This window comes from Calypte anna, chromosome 3, assembly GCF_003957555.1.
Source record: "Calypte anna isolate BGI_N300 chromosome 3, bCalAnn1_v1.p, whole genome shotgun sequence".
NCBI lineage: Eukaryota > Metazoa > Chordata > Aves > Apodiformes > Trochilidae > Calypte > Calypte anna.
The window spans coordinates 93986730-94008079 of NC_044246.1; the positions used below are offsets into that span (position 1 = coordinate 93986730).

Below are 21350 nucleotides of genomic sequence, written 5' to 3' on the forward strand. Positions count from 1 at the left end.
ATAAGCAAATAGTATAAATTATGCAATGTTCTTGGTGCTGTCAGGAAGCATAGGAACAATTTATTTTATGCAAATCTAGAAGAAGCTATAAAATATTACACAGCTTTGTTGAACTCAAGAGGTCTGACAAGATTGCCTGCTAAGGATATCCATAGTGTATTAATAATAAAGTTTTGTAAGGGAAACAAATCTACACACTTTGGTGTGTAAGAAAATAAATATCTGATGGGTTTAAGAAGAAAATAGCATAATGAGAAAATTGTTCCATAATTACACCTTGTAGAATTTTCTTATAAATTCTCCTAAGCTGCTGGACATGTCCACTGTTGGACTGATCTGATTCAATGTCGTTCAATTTAGAGTTGACCTAATTTGAAGAGGTGTGAGTTGTTTAAAGTCTGTACTTTGAAAAAGCTCCAAAGAACTGTTCATTGAAAAAGGTTCATTCATAAGCTGTTTCTACAAGAATGCTCAGTAGAATTTGAACTACTGAGGAAAGGAAGTGAATTTTAATCATTAACTTTCTTTTCTGTTCTCTGCTCCTCAAGGAGGAGTTTATACTTAGAGTCTTCTCACACTGCTAGGTCTCACTGCCACCATGGTCTCTGTGCCTAGATCTGAAAGGAATCTCTGCTGGACAATCATAAAGATAGTTTCCACACAGAATTGGCCTTTTCTTGTTTGACATTTGTGTCACTGTCACCTTTTCATCCAATATAAAATGCCAGATCTGAGACTGCATGATAACTTCAAAATATTTAAGGTCAAGGTCAGAGCCCTCTAGTGCTTTTACCTAACATCCCCCACCACAAGGGAAATTCTTATGCTGTTGGTTGAAATAAATTTTAATTAAAGGATTGAGACTCTGCAGATATAACTCAATAATATTTTTATAGACACATTTTTAAAACATTAAAGACCATGATAGTAATCTCCTATGATTGGGAAAGTATGTCAAGTATGTCTAGTGTTACCAAAACTTTGTTACTGATGCAGAACTTAACTTCCTAAGCTTGAACATGATGTGACACCATCTTGAGCAGGCTGATTCCCTAGAAAAATGAGAAATCTATCTTTGTTATAGACCTTTATCACCTAAAAATAATCAAACAAACCCTCCCAAACAGCCAAGTTTATGTTAAAGAATTAAACCCCCTGGAAAAACATGGGGTTTCAAGTATGTTTTTCAAGTATGTTTCAAGTGTTTTATTGGGACTGCTTTTCCTATTTCTTAAGTATAAAACTAATTAGCTATCTCAGTTGTCCTCAGCACAGTCATTCTTTCACATGCATTATGGATACAAACTATTCATAGTTGTTTTGTTTTTTATTTGTTTTAATGTAGTAATCTCCTGCATATCTAACATGGAAAATATAGTGCTTTTTATGCCTTAGACGAATGAGACAGCTTTTTAGATTTTTTGCTGTTTGAGAGTTTTTGTCTGTTTTGTTTTGTTTTGTTTTTGTAATTGAAGTTTCAATGCATGATAGTATAAATATAATCTCAGGCTTTGTTGTCACCTAGGACATGTAGTGAGGGACACTGATATCTTAGGAGTTAAGTCATGGTTGAGTTTTTTGCTTAAGATGACTCTCACACATTTTTCAGCATGGATATGTTGTCTACACTGTTCAACAACAGTCTAGACCTTCATAATGCTATAACTGCCTTTAAATTTAAGCTTGCATGGCTCCAGTTTGAACTTTCTCCAAGAAAAAACTAGATGTGTCCAAGTAAAAAATCTGGTCATTCATCTGTGTCAGAAGTGGGAGTGGAAGGTCTTAAGGTAGCTTAAAGAATCACTGACAAAGATATTAGGCAAAAGGTTAATTTAATAAAGATTTATAAAAGTAAAACTTATCAGACTTCAATGGCAAGGTTCACTATATTACTTACTATATGGAAGGGATATGTATAGTTTGGAATTGGACTGGAGGGATTACACAGGGATTGGAGGAAATTATTTATACAGGTATAGAAAGGAAGGGCCTTCCTTTCTTTGAGTCAAAGGTTCAGAATCGACTCCCTTAACTGCTTCTCAGACTTGGTCAGCTGTTTATGACTAATGGGTCTGTGTGTGAGGATCTCAGTGTAGTTTGTTAACACATAATTATGGGTCTGGTGTAATTTGGAACAGCAGCAAATTGAGGTTGATTGACACTTCTATAATGAATCACAAAATTGAATTGTATGATTTTCTAGCAACTCTTAATCAGTTAATAATCAACAGTTTGTTATAATCAGACACAAGAGTTCAATTAAAGATTTAACAAAGTTTCTAAACTAAATTGCTCACATACACGGTTAACCTTTATTAAGATGTTAAATTTTAGTACTTAATGATCTTTGATCTGTATGGAAACAAGTTACAATGAAATATCCTTCCAGTTGATCTCTGTGAAACTGAATTATAATTACTATAATCCATTTTTGTTCAGTTTTGCTATTTTTTTTTTTTTTTTTTTAATTCTGCAAAATGAGAAGCAGTGGAGTACTCATTCTTTTCCTTTGGATAGATCAACTTTGTCAGACATTGGGTAGCAGACTGGTGCAATCTGAGATCTCCAAAGGACTTAATTTAAGAATCAATATTTCTAGAGTCCCAGGCTGATTGACTTTGGTCAGAGTTTTTTCATTGTGGCCACAATTCGTATTGATCTTTGTACTGACCTTGTATTGACCTTTGGCAACTTTTAGAGTGGGTTTATGGTCCAAGCAGAAGAATTCTGAAGTACTTTCCCCAGGAAACAGAGCTCTGGGAGCAGTTCAGGACTGCCTGATTGCCCCAAAATACTGTATTAGCAGTGGAACCAGAGAGTACCCAGTTGTTTCAACTCACTGCCCCAGCAGGCAATGTCAGAAAATCCTAGATAGTCTCAGCCTTCCACACTTGCTCTTGAAGCAAGCACAATATTTGCTGGTGTTGACATCACAGTGTGATCCAGTGAGAGGAGGTCTGTACCACCACAATCAAATAATTCCTTCATCAAAGTCCCAGAGCAAAGTGAGACATTACCCAAATTTTGGATTTAAAGGCTAAGGAAAGTTGTAGAAGCATAAAATATTTGGTTTCTACATGTTTGGTTTCAAACCAAAAAAGATTTGGAAGGAACCTTAAAGGCCATCCTAGTTCCAAATTATGAGGACTTCTTGAAAGGCACAGAGGACCAGGTACCATTTACTCTTTTCTGTGGATACATGTACTTCAAATATATTTCATGAGAAACTTGATTGTGGTTCTCTTTACTCTTGCTCTTATCTAATTTTTGTTATTGCAAGCAGAGAAGTTGAACTATAAAATAATAAGTGTAGAAAGATTATTTAGATCAAAACCATAACAAATTTGTTGAACTGAGGAAAAACTGACAGGGGTGCTTCTGGTGTTCACACTTATCTTCTATCTTCTGTTTATATTACATTCCATGTTAGGTCTGTACAAATCTGGGATAAGAAGTAAGCTAAAAAGATGTTATTTTCATCTTTGGCTGTGGTTTCACCCCCATGCACTGGAACAAAAGGGATTAATTATAAGAGAAACAGCATAGTTAGTAGTACTGTTTGCAAGAGACTATCTTCACTACCACTGTCTTTGCACATAACATCTCTGCAAATAATTCTGCTCTATTATGTTTTACAGGAAATAATCCTGGCTATTGTGATGACCCAGGAGTACCAGCTCATGGATCTAGACTTGGGGATGAGTTCAAAATAAAAAGTCTGCTACGTTTCTCATGTGAAATGGGTTATCAGCTACGAGGATCTGTAGAACGAACATGCCTGCTAAATGGTACCTGGTCAGGTGTACAGCCTGTGTGTGAAGGTGGGTATTGATTCCACTGGAATTTATGGCACCATTATAATTTTTACTAACATTTTATTCTTTAATTAAAAAGAAATGCTATGCCAAAAATATGCTTTCGTATTGCTCTACAGAAATTTGGCAGTTTGCAAGCAGTTATGTTTAACAGGAAAACCTGAATAAAAACTGATACAGTTTTGGTATATATATTCATAATATTACTGGAAAATTATTCTAGTAAAATAAATATTGAACCTGAAGTAGAGAACAGATACCTGAGTTAGATATTAACTGCTTGAAAGAGTCCAGTGAAGAGCAACTAAGATGATTAAGGGAGCGGAACATCTCCCTTATGAGGAAAGGCTGAGGGAGCTGGGTCTGCTCAGCTTGGGGAAGAGGAGAATGAGGGGTGACCTCATTGATTTTTTTATAAAAATGTAAGGGACAAGTGCCAGGAGGATGGAGTAAAGCTTTTCTCATGGGTCACTAACAATAGGACAAGGGGTAATGGTTATAAATGGGAGCATAGGCATTTCCATATAAATATTAGGAAGAATTTTTTCACTGTGAGGTTTGATAGGGCACTAGAACAGGCTGTGCAGGGTGGTTGTGGAGTCTGCTTCCCTGGGGACATTCAAAGCCCACCTGGATGCGTTCCTGTGTGACTTGCATTAGGTGACCCTGCTCTGTCAGGGACTAGATGATATTTCGAGGTCCCTTCCAACCCCTAACTTTCTGTGATTCTATGTAAAATTAAACAAATGTTTCTGACTGAATATATGAAAATGGTATGATAAATAAATCTTCCATACATCTCCTAATAACAAATCATTCCCCCTTGTTCTGTTACTGCAGGCCTTGGTAAAAAGTCTTTTTCCACTTTTCTTATAGGCCCTGTTTAAGGGACCATAATAAGATCTCCCCAGAGCCTTCTCCTCTTTAGGCTGAACAACCTCAGCTCTCTTAGCCTGTCCTCATAAGAGGAGAGGTGCTCCATCCCTTTGATTGTTTTTGTTTCCCTTGTCTGGACCTACTCAACAGGTCTATGTCTTTCTTGTCCTGAGGGCTCCAGAATGGGATGCAGTACTCCAGATGGGCTCTCACAGGAGTTGAGTAGAAGTGAAAGCTCATCTTCCTTGACCTTCTTTTTATGTAGTTCAGGGTATAATTATGACTGGAATTTCTCTAGTACTCTAAGGAGTAATGAGTGGCAGAGACAAACCTCTGTGCAGTGACCACAATTCCCCATTTTCTGTATCCTCTACAATCATTGTGGGGCAGGTAGAGGAACCTGAAGTGAAAGAATGAAGTTAACAGTGGGAAAGAGGGGAGTAAAGGTGTTCTTTTCATGTCTGGGTTTTTTTTCCTCTATGAAAGTCTGTTTTAGCTGGCAATGAATTACAGGAACAGTCCCCATGTTGAGTTTATTTTTGTATATAATAAGGAATTCCCCTGTTTTTATCTCAATACATGAGCTTTGCCATCCTTCCTGCTGAGAAGGGGGCAGTGAGTAAGCACACGGATGGGTCTTTGGCTGCTAGCCAAGGCTAATCCACTGCAGTAATCCAAGCCATTAAGTTTAATCATACTTATATTTGATCATATCATTGTATTAGACTAAATCATTTCTCTTCTCAAGAGACCACACTTATTTGTGCTGTAGGAAGAGTAGAAAGAGTTGCTAGCTCTTGAAAGCCATGCAAGAGAAAATTGATTTATGTTCTACCAGTCTTACAAACCATTCATGCTCCGTAGAAGACTGAAGAAAAGTTTGATTTACACTTATGCCTAACTCTTGATTAATCCTGTTAATCTCTTAACATGATGATAGCTTTATTTTATTTCTGTGAACAGGAGTGGAATGTTACTGTATATTTGCCAATGTCCTATCTGCCAGAATGGTCAAATGATGATTCTTTTGAGTGCAGTTGTTATAAAAATTCAAAACAACCGACCAATAGATGAAAGAAACAATAGTTCTCATGACAGGCTGGTCCATTAAATAAAACAAAAACAACCACTAAAACCTCTGAATAAACATCATGTAAACAAAGTAAACCACTGTCACATCTTGGATGTATGAAGCTAAAACATAATCATTACCGTAATGTGAAGCTGCAATTTTCAAAATATATGGAGGCCAATACAGAATGTCTGTTCTTTTCTTGATTAAAAAATTAAATGGGAAGAAAGATCTTATTTTACTATCTATGCATTTTTTACAATTGGAAGAGGAAATACCAGAAGACAACTATAATAGGAAAATGTGCCCAAAGGCAAAACAGAAGCACAAGTCTGACAGAAAGTTCTGAATAAGCTTTTTTCTCTCTCAGTGACTGTATTGGGTGGAGTGGAACAAGTAGTGCAAACCATCTGAATCGGGGACTGAAAAAGCAAAACAGAGCAAATGCAAGTAAAGTGATCATATTAACAGAGAGAGATAAGTTATTAGCTCAAGAATGTGCCAATCAAACATTTTCTAAGTAAAAATTGCTGTAAGTCTGTAAGTTTTTAAAGAGATATTGACCTACTCTTTTTTTTTATTTTTTTTTTTCCTTAGGTATTTATTTATTTACTTATTTATTGGTTAGTCATCTGTCATGGAAATACTGATTTTTGTGTTTCAACCTTTTCTTCACAGCTGTATCTTGTGGGAACCCTGGCACCCCAGCCAATGGTATGATAATATACACTGATGGAATATTATTCTCCAGTTCAGTCATTTATGCCTGCTGGGAAGGTTATAAAACTTCAGGACTAACTACTAGACACTGCACTGCTAATGGGACATGGACTGGCACTGCTCCAGACTGCACAGGTCAGAAATAAACTTTTTTCTTCTACAGCTTTAAAGTAGTAAGTCATGTAGCTTTCCTATTGAAAATTCCTGTTTGGCTCAATAAAATAACACATTTTCTTAACTAAGTATAAATTAATTTCCTTATATCCAATTCCTCTCTCATTTTCAAACCATTAACTCTTACTCTGTCACTGCAGGCCTTGATAAAAAGTCACTTTACACTTTTCTTAATAGACATTCATCTGTCTTATAATACACTAATATTATATATATATATATGTATGTACATGCCTTTTTAATATTTGCTAGATGTTTCCAGAACTATCTCTTTAAATATATAGGTAACTTTTTTCTATTTTCTCTTTTTATCTCATTAATGTCAACATCAGTACCAGTAGAGTCAATCACCTTAAGGTGTATTTAAGGAAAACAGTAGTTGCCCACATTATTGCAATGCCTTAAAAATATTACTTTTTAGCTAAAAATTAAAGACCACATTTTTGATTTTGTGTGAAATAAATTGATCAATTTTTTTTCTGTTTGGTACATTAAAGAAAGGCCATTAGCTATATGTAGTTCAATGTTTCATTTCATCTTTATTGAAAAAACTAACAAACAAACAAACAAACCAACCAACCTTTTTTTTTCTTTTCCTTGCTAGTGATCAGCTGTGGAGATCCAGGTGCATTAGCAAATGGCATTCAGTTTGGAAATGATTTTACCTTTAATAAGACAGTCAGCTACCAGTGCAATCCAGGATATTTGATGGAGCCTGCCAGTTCATCTACCATGCGTTGTATAAAAGACAGCACTTGGAACCAGAGTAAACCAGTTTGTAGAGGTATGCTTTTGAACTTGAACAGTTTATAAATACTGTTTTAATACCCTCTGCAACATGTACTAATCAGAGCCTTTATTTGTAAAAAGTTGTCATAACTGTCTGGGATTATTGACATGAAAACGGCACTAAAACATTTAGATAAGTATTTGTGTAAAATCTGTATTAATTTTGCACATATGCATAATACGTGCATAACGTATAATACCAGTCAGAATAGCAACATGAATGTCTACTGTAGAACCAAATCACTCTGCAATGAAGATTATAAGAGTGCTCAGTTTAAAATGCTAGGACTGAAGTACCCAGTTTCCTTTTTGGGCTCTTTTCTCTTTGATTAGCTGGTCAAAGTTCTTTAAATGGATTCTCTAAACCAAACTTTCTATAAAATATTCCTTTGTTGCAGTAGTGTAGCCATCATAAATTGCAAAAAGATTCCTCACAAATAGCTGAAAACAAATGTTGACATAAAGGTCATAGTGAGGATGATGTTGAAAAGCAAACAGGGCAGACTGGAGAAAATTGTCAGCTCTACTAGAGCAGCCCAGGGAGTAAATTTAACAGCCTAGCCTGGGCATCTCCTGCTTATAAAAGGCCTAGACTACCAACTCATCTAGCACCACTATAAAGTGATTTCAGAGTCTGGCCTACTAATAAAATTTTGGCATATATATTGACTGACCATATTTTCTGTTGTAAAAATAATTGAGTGAGGGATTTTATGGTTGTGCTTATTGTTGAAAGAACTGATGTGTAAATGTAAACTTGATCATTCCAGATTTCATGGTTTGGGGCACTCTTTCAGAAGCTGGGAAAAGAATATTTTAAGTCGTCTTAGTCACTAATTACCAGTAAAGTCTTTTCTGTTCACTGTGTGCTGATAGCCTTGGAAAATGAGCAGGTGAATGAACACAGTCATATTAAGGGCTTTAAATAGTGCTAAAAAATTAGTTTAAAATAAAAAGCTAATAATTTGAATCATGGACACCTATTATTGAAATAAAGCATATTTATTGAAAACTTTTACCTAGCTCAATAGTCTGTTGTCAACAATGAGCAGTAATGAATACGTATGGAAGAGATTCAGTGCTAAGTAAGCTATATACTCTTCTGATGTCTAGATAGCTAGAGTTCAAGGACTTCCTAAGCCTAGAAGTGCTATTTTTTAATTAAAATTATCTTTCTGTCTGTTACAGGCTGCTTTGTCAGCACAGAAGTGCTTTGTTGGAACTGAACATCATGAAACATTTTTTTGTTTGTTTCAAAAGTACAAGTAGATATTGCATTCTCCTATAGCCTCTAAAGTCTTGACATTTTAACTTTTTTATTTGTTAACACAGCTATTACCTGTGGCCCTCCTCCACCAGTGCTCTATGGGAAAGTGGAAGGCTCTGATTATCGTTGGGGTGCCAGTGTGAGTTACAGCTGTGCAGAAGGCTATCAGCTGTCCAATACAGCTATTCTGTCATGCGAAGGCCGAGGGATTTGGCGTGGAGACATCCCACAATGCCTGCGTAAGTTTTATGGCTGTGTTGGGCTTCATCAAAGCTACAGTTGTCTCAGGCTATGGTCAGTTTCTCACAGTTTAATAAAGACTTGGCTACATCAGGTAACATATGGACTACTACAGAATTGTCCTTTCTTTTTCCAAAAAGCATAGCTTGCTATGAAATTGAGTGTGTCTATTTAAGGTCATAAATACCTTTTCTTTCTCTCCCCAAAACTCACCCCTCTCTCTTGGACTCATCACTATTTGCTTGATTGATAATCTTTTTGCATTTTCTGAATTTGACTTGTGAAGAGCAATTAAAATTTTCCCTTAAACTTTTTTCTTCCCTGTTTCCATCTCCCATATCAGATGAAAGCAAGGATCCTAACCATTAAGCTTATAGCTTTGCTCTCCTTTCTCAATTCTTTTTTCTTTCCTGAAGTTTTGTACAAACTATCATAATTGTTTTTCAGCTTCTTCAAAATCTGCCAACTCATCTCTTTCAGTGCTTGTCAAAATTCTAAAAAACTTTTTTTCATAGGGCAAAATTTTTCCAGTCTACTCACCTGAGAGTGACCAGTATGAAAAAATGAATACATTTTGAAGAATTGCAGTATACTTCTGTCTACTTTGAAATCACTTAGCCACCCAAACGCAATCAGCATCTTAGTATCTCAGTTAAAAGGCCTATTTTTTTAGATTGTTATGTGCTTATAATCAGTTTAACAGTGACAATTAATTTTAAATTGCTGTCAAGAAATTATCTGAGCTATGATCCTACACAGATAAATGGATGTAGCATTTGCATTTGTACTGAGAGGGCTTGGCTTGCATAAAAAGCAATGTAAATACTGCAATTGAAGCGTGTGCAGGTTTTAATAGTTTTGTTTTTCCTTTTCCTTTCCTTTTGTATGTGTTAGCTGTGTTTTGTGGTGATCCTGGCACTCCAGCAGAAGGACGCATCAATGGAAAAAGTTTCACTTACAGATCTGAAGTTAGCTTTCAGTGCAGACCCCCTTTTATTCTGATAGGCTCTTCAAGAAGATTCTGTCAAGCAGATGGTACTTGGAGTGGAATTCAGCCAACATGCATTGGTAATAACTACCATTACTTATGTTGTTTCTACTGAGAATATTCTTGATAAACTATTAAATTATGATAACTCTAGCAAATAGCTTACCAAATAGAGAAAAAGTCTATGTAATATAAAAGAACTAGATAAGTAAGGTTATAGTTTGAGTATAAAAAAAAATATGATAAACACAATCACTTAAGAAGTAATTTATATATGATCGCTTGTCTGCCAGAAATGCAGAATATCAGTAACTGCAAGTGCATGAATTTTGTTCCATCTATTTTTAAAACCTTTTTAGATAATGCAGAAGACTGGCAGGTTAAAGACCAGATTGTGTTGTTGGAGAGTTAAACACACTGAGAGTTAAACTTATCAACCTTTGTAAACGCTTTGTACAGCTCAAAAGGGTTAATTTGGGTCTGATGTTTTGAAATTCTGATGAACTGACAAGTATCATCAGTTTCTCATTGGCTGGTGATCAGCTGGTAGGATTTTAGCATGTTATATAATTGGAGTAACAGAGAAATGCTGAACACCTATAGCTCCCACTGACATCAGAATTTGATCCAACTTGTGGTGTCTCATTGGAGAAAATTATTTTGGTGTTACAACAAAAATCCTCTTTGATATTTCTAAGCAAAGACATTCAGATATAGACTGTAGCCCATTTATATATGCTGTGGCTGAGACACTGGCTATGTGGAAGAGCTGAAGTGGTTACTGTGAGGAAAAGCAGTAACCATGATTACTGATATCAGCCTCTATTGGTAAATTAAGATATTAACATTCAGTATTTGATATGAATTAGAAACTCCTTCCATACATAAACTGCATAAAATGGGCAAGCCATCTTTCATCTGTGTTCTGTAACAGAGGAAAAAAGGTTTACAAAAGCTAAATCTCAGGTCTGTTGTGAAGACTTTGAGTGAAAATGTTATGACATTTCTGTTTATATTTTGTATAGCACAGTATAGAAGTACATGGAAAATGATGCATCACAGACATAAGCTTTCTTTTTATACCATACTTTTTGTGTTATTCTAAAAGGAAAATATTAAAACATCTAAAATATTGACAGACACCATTGTTAAGCAATTTGAAAGTTAAGATCAGTGAACTGTACTGTCTACCTGGCTGATGTGACTGTGCAACCCCAAAAGAAATAAACCCTCAGAATGTGGACATTGGTCAATCAGAAATAATTTCGGGCTTCTTTAAAATGCACTCATGAAACTGATCATCAGATAATTATACTTTGTTGGCATTTTCTCTTTTTTTGGGGGGTGGAATGTTTTCTCATTGTTCATCAACAACTGAGATAGCAATCCATTTGAATCTTGTTTTCCTGGTGACATAGAAAAAGTTCTATCACAAAAATAAGTATTTTGCTTGCTCTAAGAAAGCAGGTTGGTTTGGGAATTTTTGGGGTTTTAGGGCTTTTTTTAAGAATGTAACTTAATCATTAAGCTGTTCATTGTGAAAGAACAGAAGACAAAGATTTCCCTAAATGTCCCATCTGCATTGTAATAAGTAGGATATGCTCTGTATTCAGAAAGGTTTGACAGGATAAGTTTAGCAAAAAATTATTGTCATCCTAATGCTGATGTCTATGCAGCCAAAATGCCTGCAAAAAATACTTTCAAATAATGTCAATGGAAGCACAAATGTACTATATGGGAATGCACACATTCCATAAAAAATCTATTACTAGTGTGAGTAGACATTGATGAAATGACTTAATCGTTGCAACCATTTTTGTAGTATTCTTTCCATATCATAATAACCTCTGTTGTGTTTCACATTTTACACTAGATCCAACTCACAATACATGTACAGACCCTGGTACTCCACATTTTGGGATACAAAACAGCTCCAGAGGTTATGAGGTAATGCCTTCTTTTATTTATTAGCTTTAAAAAAATGAGGATGCATTTAATAATTACAAAAATGCTACAGTATCTGTAGGCTTAAATGTCTGATGTACACCTTAGGAAATTTACACTTCTTTTAAGTAAAAACTCATGTTTTATTTCAAGCTTTTTTTTTTTTCAACCAACAGCTTAAACAAAGAACTCCTAACCTGTTAATATATCATGTACTCAGTCTTTTAGGAGACTTCAGTAGGCAGGACTATTTATAAATTGATTACCTAATATGATATGACATGATGTAATTACTGTGCTTTATGATCATAATTATTTCATACATTGATGAATAGTCAGTAAATACCTAACAAGCAAAGACTTATCTGATCTAAAGGCCATGTAGTCCTTGACAAAAGAGTCAGTGAGTGGCTCTACCTAAATTAGCAATTCATGTTGCATTTTATTCAGTCAGAGAAGATCAAATTATTCTATCTATTGGATCCAGGTTCTCTGTGATAAATGTTCTTTCTATAATTTCCAAATTCCTCACAGGTTATTAGTTTACCAAGAGACAGTCAGAAAAGTGGCTGAGGAAATAAAAGTAGATGCAACAATGACCAATCCAGTCATTATATAGATTAACCTCATGTGGATAGATTCTTTAGGTATAAGTATTTGCAATTGGAATCTCAAATAGTCTCTGGGTTTCCTGGTTATTTCTTAGCCTAGGGCAATGTGCCACATGGTATTATGATCAAGCTGTTTTCCAAAAATCCCCTTCTGCAATTTCTGCTGGTTACTGATACCCTCCTTCTTCTGTAACTGTGCTGTCCATCATCACTGTGGCTGTCAGCTCTGCTGACAGTTCTGCTCCTGCCTGGCTCACAGATGCCACAGCACCTGTCCCCGAGCCATATCTTATCGTCGTAACCCTAAGGTGGTTCTTGTAATAGATGCAGTTGCCTGGTTTTTGTCTTTTCTTGACTCTATACTTTTTCCCATCTTTACTTTGATAAAAAACTCTAATCTTTGCACCTGATTTAATCAGGGGATTGGTTTTTTTCTCTCCCTCTTTTACCTACCTCACAAGCTGTCTTTAATGCCAGAATTGTAGTGGCCAAATCACTGTTCTAATAATAATGTCTGTTGAACATGAAGGCTAATTTTTCTCTTCTCATTCACCTCTAGAGGCAATAGTAGGGCTTAATATATTCTGGGTTTAGTCTTTGTCAAGTATATGCTTTCACTATTTGGTACAACAAGCTGTAGCCTTATCTCCAATTACCGATGAAGTAGGTTTTTAATTTTATTTTTTTGTAAATGTCATTAGTGGGGCTTCTTGTTTGTATGACTTAGCCAAGTATTATAAGCCAGCTCTTAACAGTCTATCCTCAATACACAAAGATGTGATAACAGTCAGCAAACCTTTGAAGGGTTTTCCCCTGTCTATCAGCATCTTACCTTGTCTTGCCCCATTTTGTGCCTCTTATGCTTCACCGTACTGTTATTGTTCCAAATGCTTCCAATGTCTTTCACCCAAGTACTACACAGAGAAAGCACTGCTTTTATTTTTACTTTTACCTGTAAAAAGAGAAAGAAATATAACACTGGAACTTCCTTGAACCTAGACATTATTTTTTTTTCTTGGTCTTTTAGATCAGCTCATAATTGCTTATTGTTACTGGAACTGGCAATTTCACAATAAGTAAGATGACTTAGAGTCAAGATGAGCCACAATCTGTTCCATTGTTTGCTATGGACATGCTGTGTGTCTTTGGCAAGATAGAGAGGAGTTTAAAAATAGTTATAAAGAGATAAATCAACAAAAACATATCTGTAATTTGATCTTTAAAATATCAGTGAATTCCCAAAGCTTCTTCAGCAAGAACTGATGTTGAATTTGCTGAACATGTATCATGATAATTTGTATTAATATAACTGAGTGTAATTAACAGCCATTTCTGAAGATACCTGCCCATTTTTAATGTTCATAGAAATCATTCTGACATATGCAGCATAGAACTATCTGCATTTATATACCTGCAAGACATATTATTGTATTGTATTGTAGTAGTATTTTCTATTATAGTATTAGTAGTATTATGTATTGTAGTAGTACTACTACTTCTTTGCAATTTATTTGCATTTCTCTATGTGATATGCTACTTTGTTAATATCATGTAATTTCATAGTTTTTTTCCATTTAATCTCATCACATTTGTTATCAAGATGTTTTATGCAAAATAAATGCAACGCTTTACTGGTCAGTCCTGCATCCTTAAATATCTTGACCTGGAGTTGTGCTCTGCTTCTGTCAGTGCCATCAATGAGTCCATTTTACTGGAACTTCCACCATAATCTTTCTCTCATATATTATGAAAAGTCTTCATCACATGTGATTTTGTATCTAGTTTTCATGCTGTTCTAGTCTCACTGCCCTCTAGGGTGGGCGCAGTGGGGGCCCACCCTAATTAGGCACAGGTGGGCTTGACACAAGCTCATGCTCACTCCCTGGCAATTAGTGGCACCTGGTTGCCTCATTTCACTACAGTGGAACTTCTCCAGTAAAACTTAGTAGTTTATGGTAAAAATGCAGTATAAGGAATTGTAGCCAAGAGTTTTGTCTAGTGAATTGATTTGTTGATGGAACAAATTTTCAGTTTTTACTTTTTCCTTTTTTTTCTCAAAAAACATTGTTAGTCAAGTCATACAATGACAAACCTTTGAAACAGACTTTAAGATCAAGTTGTTTTTAAATATATGCAGTGATGTACAAGAGAAACATCTCAGTCATTTAGTTTGCTTCTCTCACACTGAAATGTGCTGAAATAAGCACAGCTTTGTCCTTATTTTTCCACTTACTGCTTTCAAATAAGGGTACAGAAGATTGATTGTTCAAACTTTTCAGAAAATTAAAAAAAAGAAGTTTAAAAACTGTAAAAAGATGATCTCTTTATTTTTGAAAAAATATCTTGTGTAGCTTATCACTGTTTTGATATCTGACTACATATGCTGGATACCTCTTTTATCTAATGTTCTGTTTTGATCCTTAGGTTGGGAGCACAGTCTTTTTTAGATGCAGAAAAGGTTATCACATTCAGGGATCTACCACTCGTTCTTGTCTTGCTAACTTAACTTGGAGTGGCATACAGTCTGAATGCATTCGTAAGTCTGGTTTCTTATCTAATGAGTTAGAATATTGTGCAATTTTAAGAGAGTTACAAAGTTATGCAATTTGAAATTAATAATAAAAGATATGCTAGGGAAAGTATACTTTATTTAAAAACCATATTTCTAAATGTTCTTGTTTCCTCTTCAAAGACCAAAGATGCATTTGGAATATTAGTTTGGAGTAAGATTATTCAGACTTTTTTTTCAATAAGTTCACAAGAATTCTGTCAGTTTTACATAAAAAAAAGTCTGTCCTCACTAACTCACAACATTAGCTGCTTTAAATTAATCTAGGGATTTTGTTTATATTGAATTAGCAGAGTACAGATAGTAGCCTGAAATATGCATGGAGCTATTTTTGTTGGCTAGTGTTTTGTGAACCATAAACTAGAACTCAGCTGAAGTCAGGTTTTTTGGGCTATGCAATGGGTATGCAAATTTTTACTATATTTATAGCTCTATATGTGTGGGAAGACATCAAATAACTGTTGTATTAAAATAATGATCTAAGAGAAAAGTAATTCAATAGAATAGCCTTAGTTTCTGTCATATACTATTTCAAATTATTTTTAGGTTTTTATATATGAATATCATGGAGCACAGAGAAAGAAGCATAATGAGCAACCGTATTTGTTATAATCAATATGCAAAGCCTTCCTATAGAACCTGCATTGAAATATATATTTAATTTAATTACCACAATAACTACTCTGTAATTTTCAAGGATCTTTAAAACACTGAGTGGAAGCAATGCATGAAGTTGAACGATAGTTGACAGGACCAATCATTGCACCATGTACAAGGGCATGTGCTTCCCTTTGTTTTAATTCTTTTTCATTTGCTACCATGATCTAATTTGGGTGTATTGTTTAAAAATGTGACCCTATCATTTAAATCTTCCCACAGTAATAGAACTATACACTATATATGTTACTTTTCCAAGTAATAGCTACTTGACGTTTCTAAAAGGTGTAAAAAGTTTACATGATTAAAGGGAATGAATTTCCATGCATTTATTTCAAATTACATCCTCTAATCCTATGGAGACTGTATGCCACCACTTTTTCTAACTCTAAAATCCCTTTGCAGCTCATGCTTGCAGGCAGCCAGAGACACCAGCACATGTAGATGTGAAAGCAATAGATCTGCCTACCTTAGGGTACACATTGGTGTACACCTGTCAGCCAGGATTTTTTCTTGCTGGTGGATCAGAGCATCGGACATGTAAACCAGATATGAAATGGACAGGAAAATCACCTATTTGTAAAAGTAAGTCATTACTCAAGTGGTATGGTGGGCCCTGGTTGGTTGGATTTAATTTTCCTTGGCATTTTTGTTTCATATGGTAGGACTGATTTTTTCCACTTTTCTATTTGAAGAATGCGAAACAACAACTTTTACTTTATGAAAGAAACAGTTAAAAAATCAAAGAGACCATAGCATGTAGAACTCATGGAAGAAAACATGGTGATATATGTGTGTAAATGCACAGGCATATATACATAAACTTACCACTAACAACAGTAAACAAAACCTAAGCAAGTTAAAGTATTATTTTTAATTTTATTTATGTCGCTGTTTAAAAGACTACTTCAGTGTTTAATGTATGATTTTCTATTTTGAACAATAAAAGTTATTTCACAGTTATTTGACTTTTAGAGTCATTCAGATATGACTTTTGTCTAAGAAAATCTAAAATAAAAATGAAAAATAAAAAGCACCATATTCCAGTTTTACTTATATCCATGTAAATTTCATATAGTTTTTCTAGACTAACTGTAAGTATATATTTCCAAAAGTCAATTTCTTTTCACATGTGAATAAACATGGTTATAACTTCCCAATTCAGAAAATTAAAACTTATTTATATTTAGAAAATATACCAAAAATAGTCAGATGCCATGGGAAAGACATTTGCAATGTGTATTTCAATTGTAATACATCAAAGAATACTACATACATTTGATGCTTTGATGCTTTCATTTTTCATTAATGTGTGTGTAGACTTCTTTTTTTCAGCATTGTAAAGACATATGATCTACATGTAAAATTTTGTCTCCTTCTTCCTTGAAGGGTGGCTTTTCATGGGTACTGTATAACCAATAGTTCGAGAAAAAAGATCCTATATGTTTGTTTTGTTTGGTTTTTTTTTTTTCAAAATTATATATAAAATACAGAAAGGGTTTCTAAAAGCAAGAATTCTTTTTTTTTTTTTTTTTTTTTCTTATAGTCTTTATGTAGCACTCTCTGAGTGTTCTGCTCTTTTTGTGCTGGCTTAGAGCTTGGTTGATCTAATCAGTGAATCTCTGCTCCTAAAGAAAAAAAAAAAAAGACAACCATGCAACACCAAATCTTCCTAGAGACATAAGCCTTTTTAAAGTGGATAATGATATTAGACCAGAACTTTATCTGGTGTCAGTGGACATAATTCTGCTGAGCGTACTAGAAATACGTCAAATGACACCAGTTTTGATCCTTTCCCATGATACCTGATCATGACACCTTAATCCAGTTATCTGGTGTTTGCTGGTTTCTGTCATAACTGTATCAATCTTTATTAAAACTATTTTTACTATATTTAATAATATTGTTCAGAAAAAAGGTGCAGTGTTTGTCCCCTCTATAAGGCTCTCCTTTATAGCACTGGGACTGATATAAATATGCTAGGCCTAAATATATGAAATACTTAGCTAGCCAGACAACTTTCTAAAGTAAAAATGTTGTTCACCTAAATTATTTTCTGATAGTTTTGTATAAGCCTATAGGTTTGACCATGTAATGTATTCAAGAACAGTTATTTCTTTTTTAAATGTGGCTCTATTGGATAAGAGATGATTGCATCCATCAGGTGTTGTCTTAACATTCTATTTTTAAAAATAAAAACCCACACAAATATGTTCATTAAAATGATAATTTGTCTTTTTACTTGTAGGTAAAGGAGTGAGAGAAGTTAATGAAACAATAACTAAAACTCCAGGTTTGTATACAAGAAGAGTTTTAGAGCTAAATAAATTAAACTGATTTACACCCCAGATTGTTATGGATAATAAAAAACTATTTCCAGTGTTTAAATTAGTATATATTAGTAATTTCAAAGGAATATAAATGTTGAGGTCTTTCATAATAGGTGTTATGTAAATCCTATTCTAAGAAATTCTTTACCAAAAATATATTTTTTTTTAATTTCTAAAGTAGCACTTTTGTGAATTGCACAAAAACCCCTGGGAAACCAAAAGGATAAAGCATATATATAGAAAACCTGGAATTGATTTAGGTTTATATCAGAGAGATTGCTATAATGGAGAGCCTTATAATGAATATAGACTATAATTGAAGAGATTGGGTTAACTCAAAATTCTGCCCTTTACTTTGCTAGTGTAAGAATCCACAAAAAAACAAAAACCAAAACCAAACAAATAAAAAAAAACCCCAAACCTGTTCTGGATATTCTGACAGCTTTCATTTCATGGAAACTCTCAAGTTACTCTTAACATAGGGTTTCCTAAACTTCATGGACCACTAGCAGCAGGGAAACTGTCCTGCTGCCTTTCTGTGCCTTCAAACATGTGTGCAGTTAACCTTTTCCTCCCACCAGTGAAAAAATAGACAAAAACATCAGAGAAATCCTTGATGTCAGTCTGTGTTCAATCATTTTTAGAATAAAATGGCTGATTTTTGGGTTTTTATTACTGGCTTATTTAACAATGGACAGAATTTTCAGCAAATAAATGAGCTTACAACTCCGTATTCTGTATTTTAACAAGCTGGAGGGAAAAAAAGATTAATGGTTCACACTCATGGCAGTTCACAGGAGGACTCTAAAGTCAATGGGATAAAAAGGAATTTCTGCTAATAATTAACCTTCCTGTTGAGTTTAGTAGTGAGAGTGTCAGATGAAACCATAAGTGAGTTTTATCAAATACATTGCTTCTACAGACTCACAATAAAACAGGATATAATGTGCATTCATTTTAATTAATATTGAGTATTTATTTATTGGATGATTTACCTCACTAAACACATTAGGTGTGCATTGATATGCTACCACACAGGTTTTAAAGTTTCAATGACAAATAAAAATATAGACTAAGTCTCCAAAGTTATTGACTATGCAGAGCATCAGTAACAATTCACACCACATCATGTCCCTTATAAGTAGTTCTGGTAAGTAAGAAGTATGTGAAAGACATTAAAAAAAATAATAAATGTTATGATTGAAAATCTTATAACCTTGTAAGAACAAGGTTTTCACTATTATTATCTTTTAAAATCACAGATTCTTTTTAGTGTAGAACACTATGTATTTTGTAGCGTTTTCTTTACCTATTTTAAACGGGTAAACTAGAATTTTATTCCTAAACTAGAGTTTTTGTTACAGAATAGGTTCATGTATTGATTTCCCACCTCTAAATGCAAGTTATGTTTATTATTTTATATTGTTTCTATTCTGTTGCCAGAGTTTATGTTTTCATAAGCAGTAATAACTGTAATTTTTACAGTACTATAATTTGTAATGGATTATAAATTGCAACTAAAGAATTCTCACAATGCCCTTATGAAGGTTAAGGACTACAATAAGTTGTTTTGTTCCCATAGTTCTCACTGCTTTGTATAGTCTTTGCAAAAATATTTAGGAGGCTGTTTTAATGAGTAGCCATGGTTATCTCCATTTGTCACATTCTGAGAAGACTCTGCAGTTTTTGCAGTATAATAATACAGTTTATTTTTCTCATTCTGCATTTGTCCACAGTGGGTCAGAAAGGCTAGGATTTGGCAGAATTGGGTCAGAGCCACTCTGATTCCTCAGCAGCATCCATGCAACTGCAGCACTTGAATTTTAACCTTTTACAAAAACATGACTAGGGAAGCAGCAATATATGTTGCTATTTTCGTTCGGTACTGATTCTGTCCATTTACATCAAGTGCAAATTCTTTAACTACAGAGTCAATAGTACTATTTTGCAAAGATTAACAGCTATTAGGAACAGTTAGAGAAGTTAGAGAATCTAGATACTGAAGATTTTGAAAATGACAAAAATACGGTCTCTACTCCTTTATAAAAACCTTCAGTGGTACCTATCAGGATCGTATCAGTAATACTAGACAATTACCTTTATGAAAATAATATAGTTTTAATTAAAAGCAAAGATAAAGAATTTTAATATATTTTGTTTAAATGCCAGATTTCAAATTTACTATACGTGACTGTTGTAGCAAAGAAATGAGAAAAAATGCAGGAAAAAGTCTAAAAGACCATTTACAGAATTCATATATTTGTAGAAATTATTTGCAGGTTCTGGGATACCAATTGAAATTTAACACTTCAGATTTTTAGCATTAAGTTGAGGGTCCCTTTTCTAAGGCCTCAGTCCTGCACTGGAAAGGGAGCACTCAATATTGTCTCAAGCTGTTGTACTTAATGCCATATAGTGTGTCTCTAGTCACTTGGAATTCAGTGGTAGTACAGAAAACATACTAATGATGTTTTCAACTCAAGCCTCATGAATATAACTGAACTTGAACATTTACTTGTGACTTTCACACAATTTGAGGGCAAAAGGCATTGAAGAAGTTTCTGTCCTTCCTCTTTATGAATGCATGCTAGGCACTGATTAAGATAGATAATTAGTGAACAACTAATCAGTCATCAGATTTTCAGAGGTACTGTCTGCCAGTGTTTATTGTTGGAAACATATGGTATTGTTGACTTGGATTTCTCTGTGATTCATTTGTGCCATCATCTATTGGGTGGAGGAAGAAATATCCATTATTCAAAATGGATACACAGGATACTCACACAGGGTAGTATCTGGCACTCCTTCAGTATAGACATCTGCCTTTGGAAGTGCTCAAGGTTTGATAAAATGCAAAAAATAGTAATTTATTTTAAGAGCTTCATTAGAAGAGCGCAAAACACTTCTGGTATCGTTCTTTAGCTATGTAACAGGTATCATTTGTAGTGGTCATGAAAGCAAAGGTGAACTTTAGTGATTGCTGGGGCTTTCACTTTGTCAAGAGATCATGTAATTGTTCAAACAAGTCTTTTCACGAAGGTTTATTTTCATTTTAAGAGCTTTACTTCTCAAACTCTAATGATAAAAAATGCTTAGAACTAAGTGGAAAAATTTCTTTTTTTCACTTGTCAGAAACTGCCAAAAAATACTACATGTTGGATGGCCAGAAGGCGGGTTGGTCTGTTTTGGCCAACTGAAATGCTTGTTTAACTTAACCACTGTATTTCAAGGAAGTCTTTCTCAGATTTTGCAACAGCCAAATTTTTGGGAGAAATATATCAATGAGTAGAGCAGAAGT

The 21350-nt window shown here is 34.3% G+C and overlaps 1 protein-coding gene across 1 annotated transcript in view; it reads left to right on the forward strand.

The window, feature by feature from the left end:
• CSMD1 (CUB and Sushi multiple domains 1) overlaps window positions 1-21350 on the forward strand; it is a 945929-nt gene that overhangs the window by 917987 nt on the left and 6592 nt on the right. Inside the window, exons 57-65 of the mRNA XM_030448332.1 lie at window positions 3639-3821; window positions 6442-6618; window positions 7262-7441; window positions 8779-8952; window positions 9848-10021; window positions 11815-11888; window positions 14921-15032; window positions 16128-16307; window positions 17971-18015. Coding sequence (XP_030304192.1) covers window positions 3639-3821; window positions 6442-6618; window positions 7262-7441; window positions 8779-8952; window positions 9848-10021; window positions 11815-11888; window positions 14921-15032; window positions 16128-16307; window positions 17971-18015 — 1299 coding nt within the window. The remainder of the gene's footprint in view (window positions 1-3638; window positions 3822-6441; window positions 6619-7261; window positions 7442-8778; window positions 8953-9847; window positions 10022-11814; window positions 11889-14920; window positions 15033-16127; window positions 16308-17970; window positions 18016-21350) is intronic.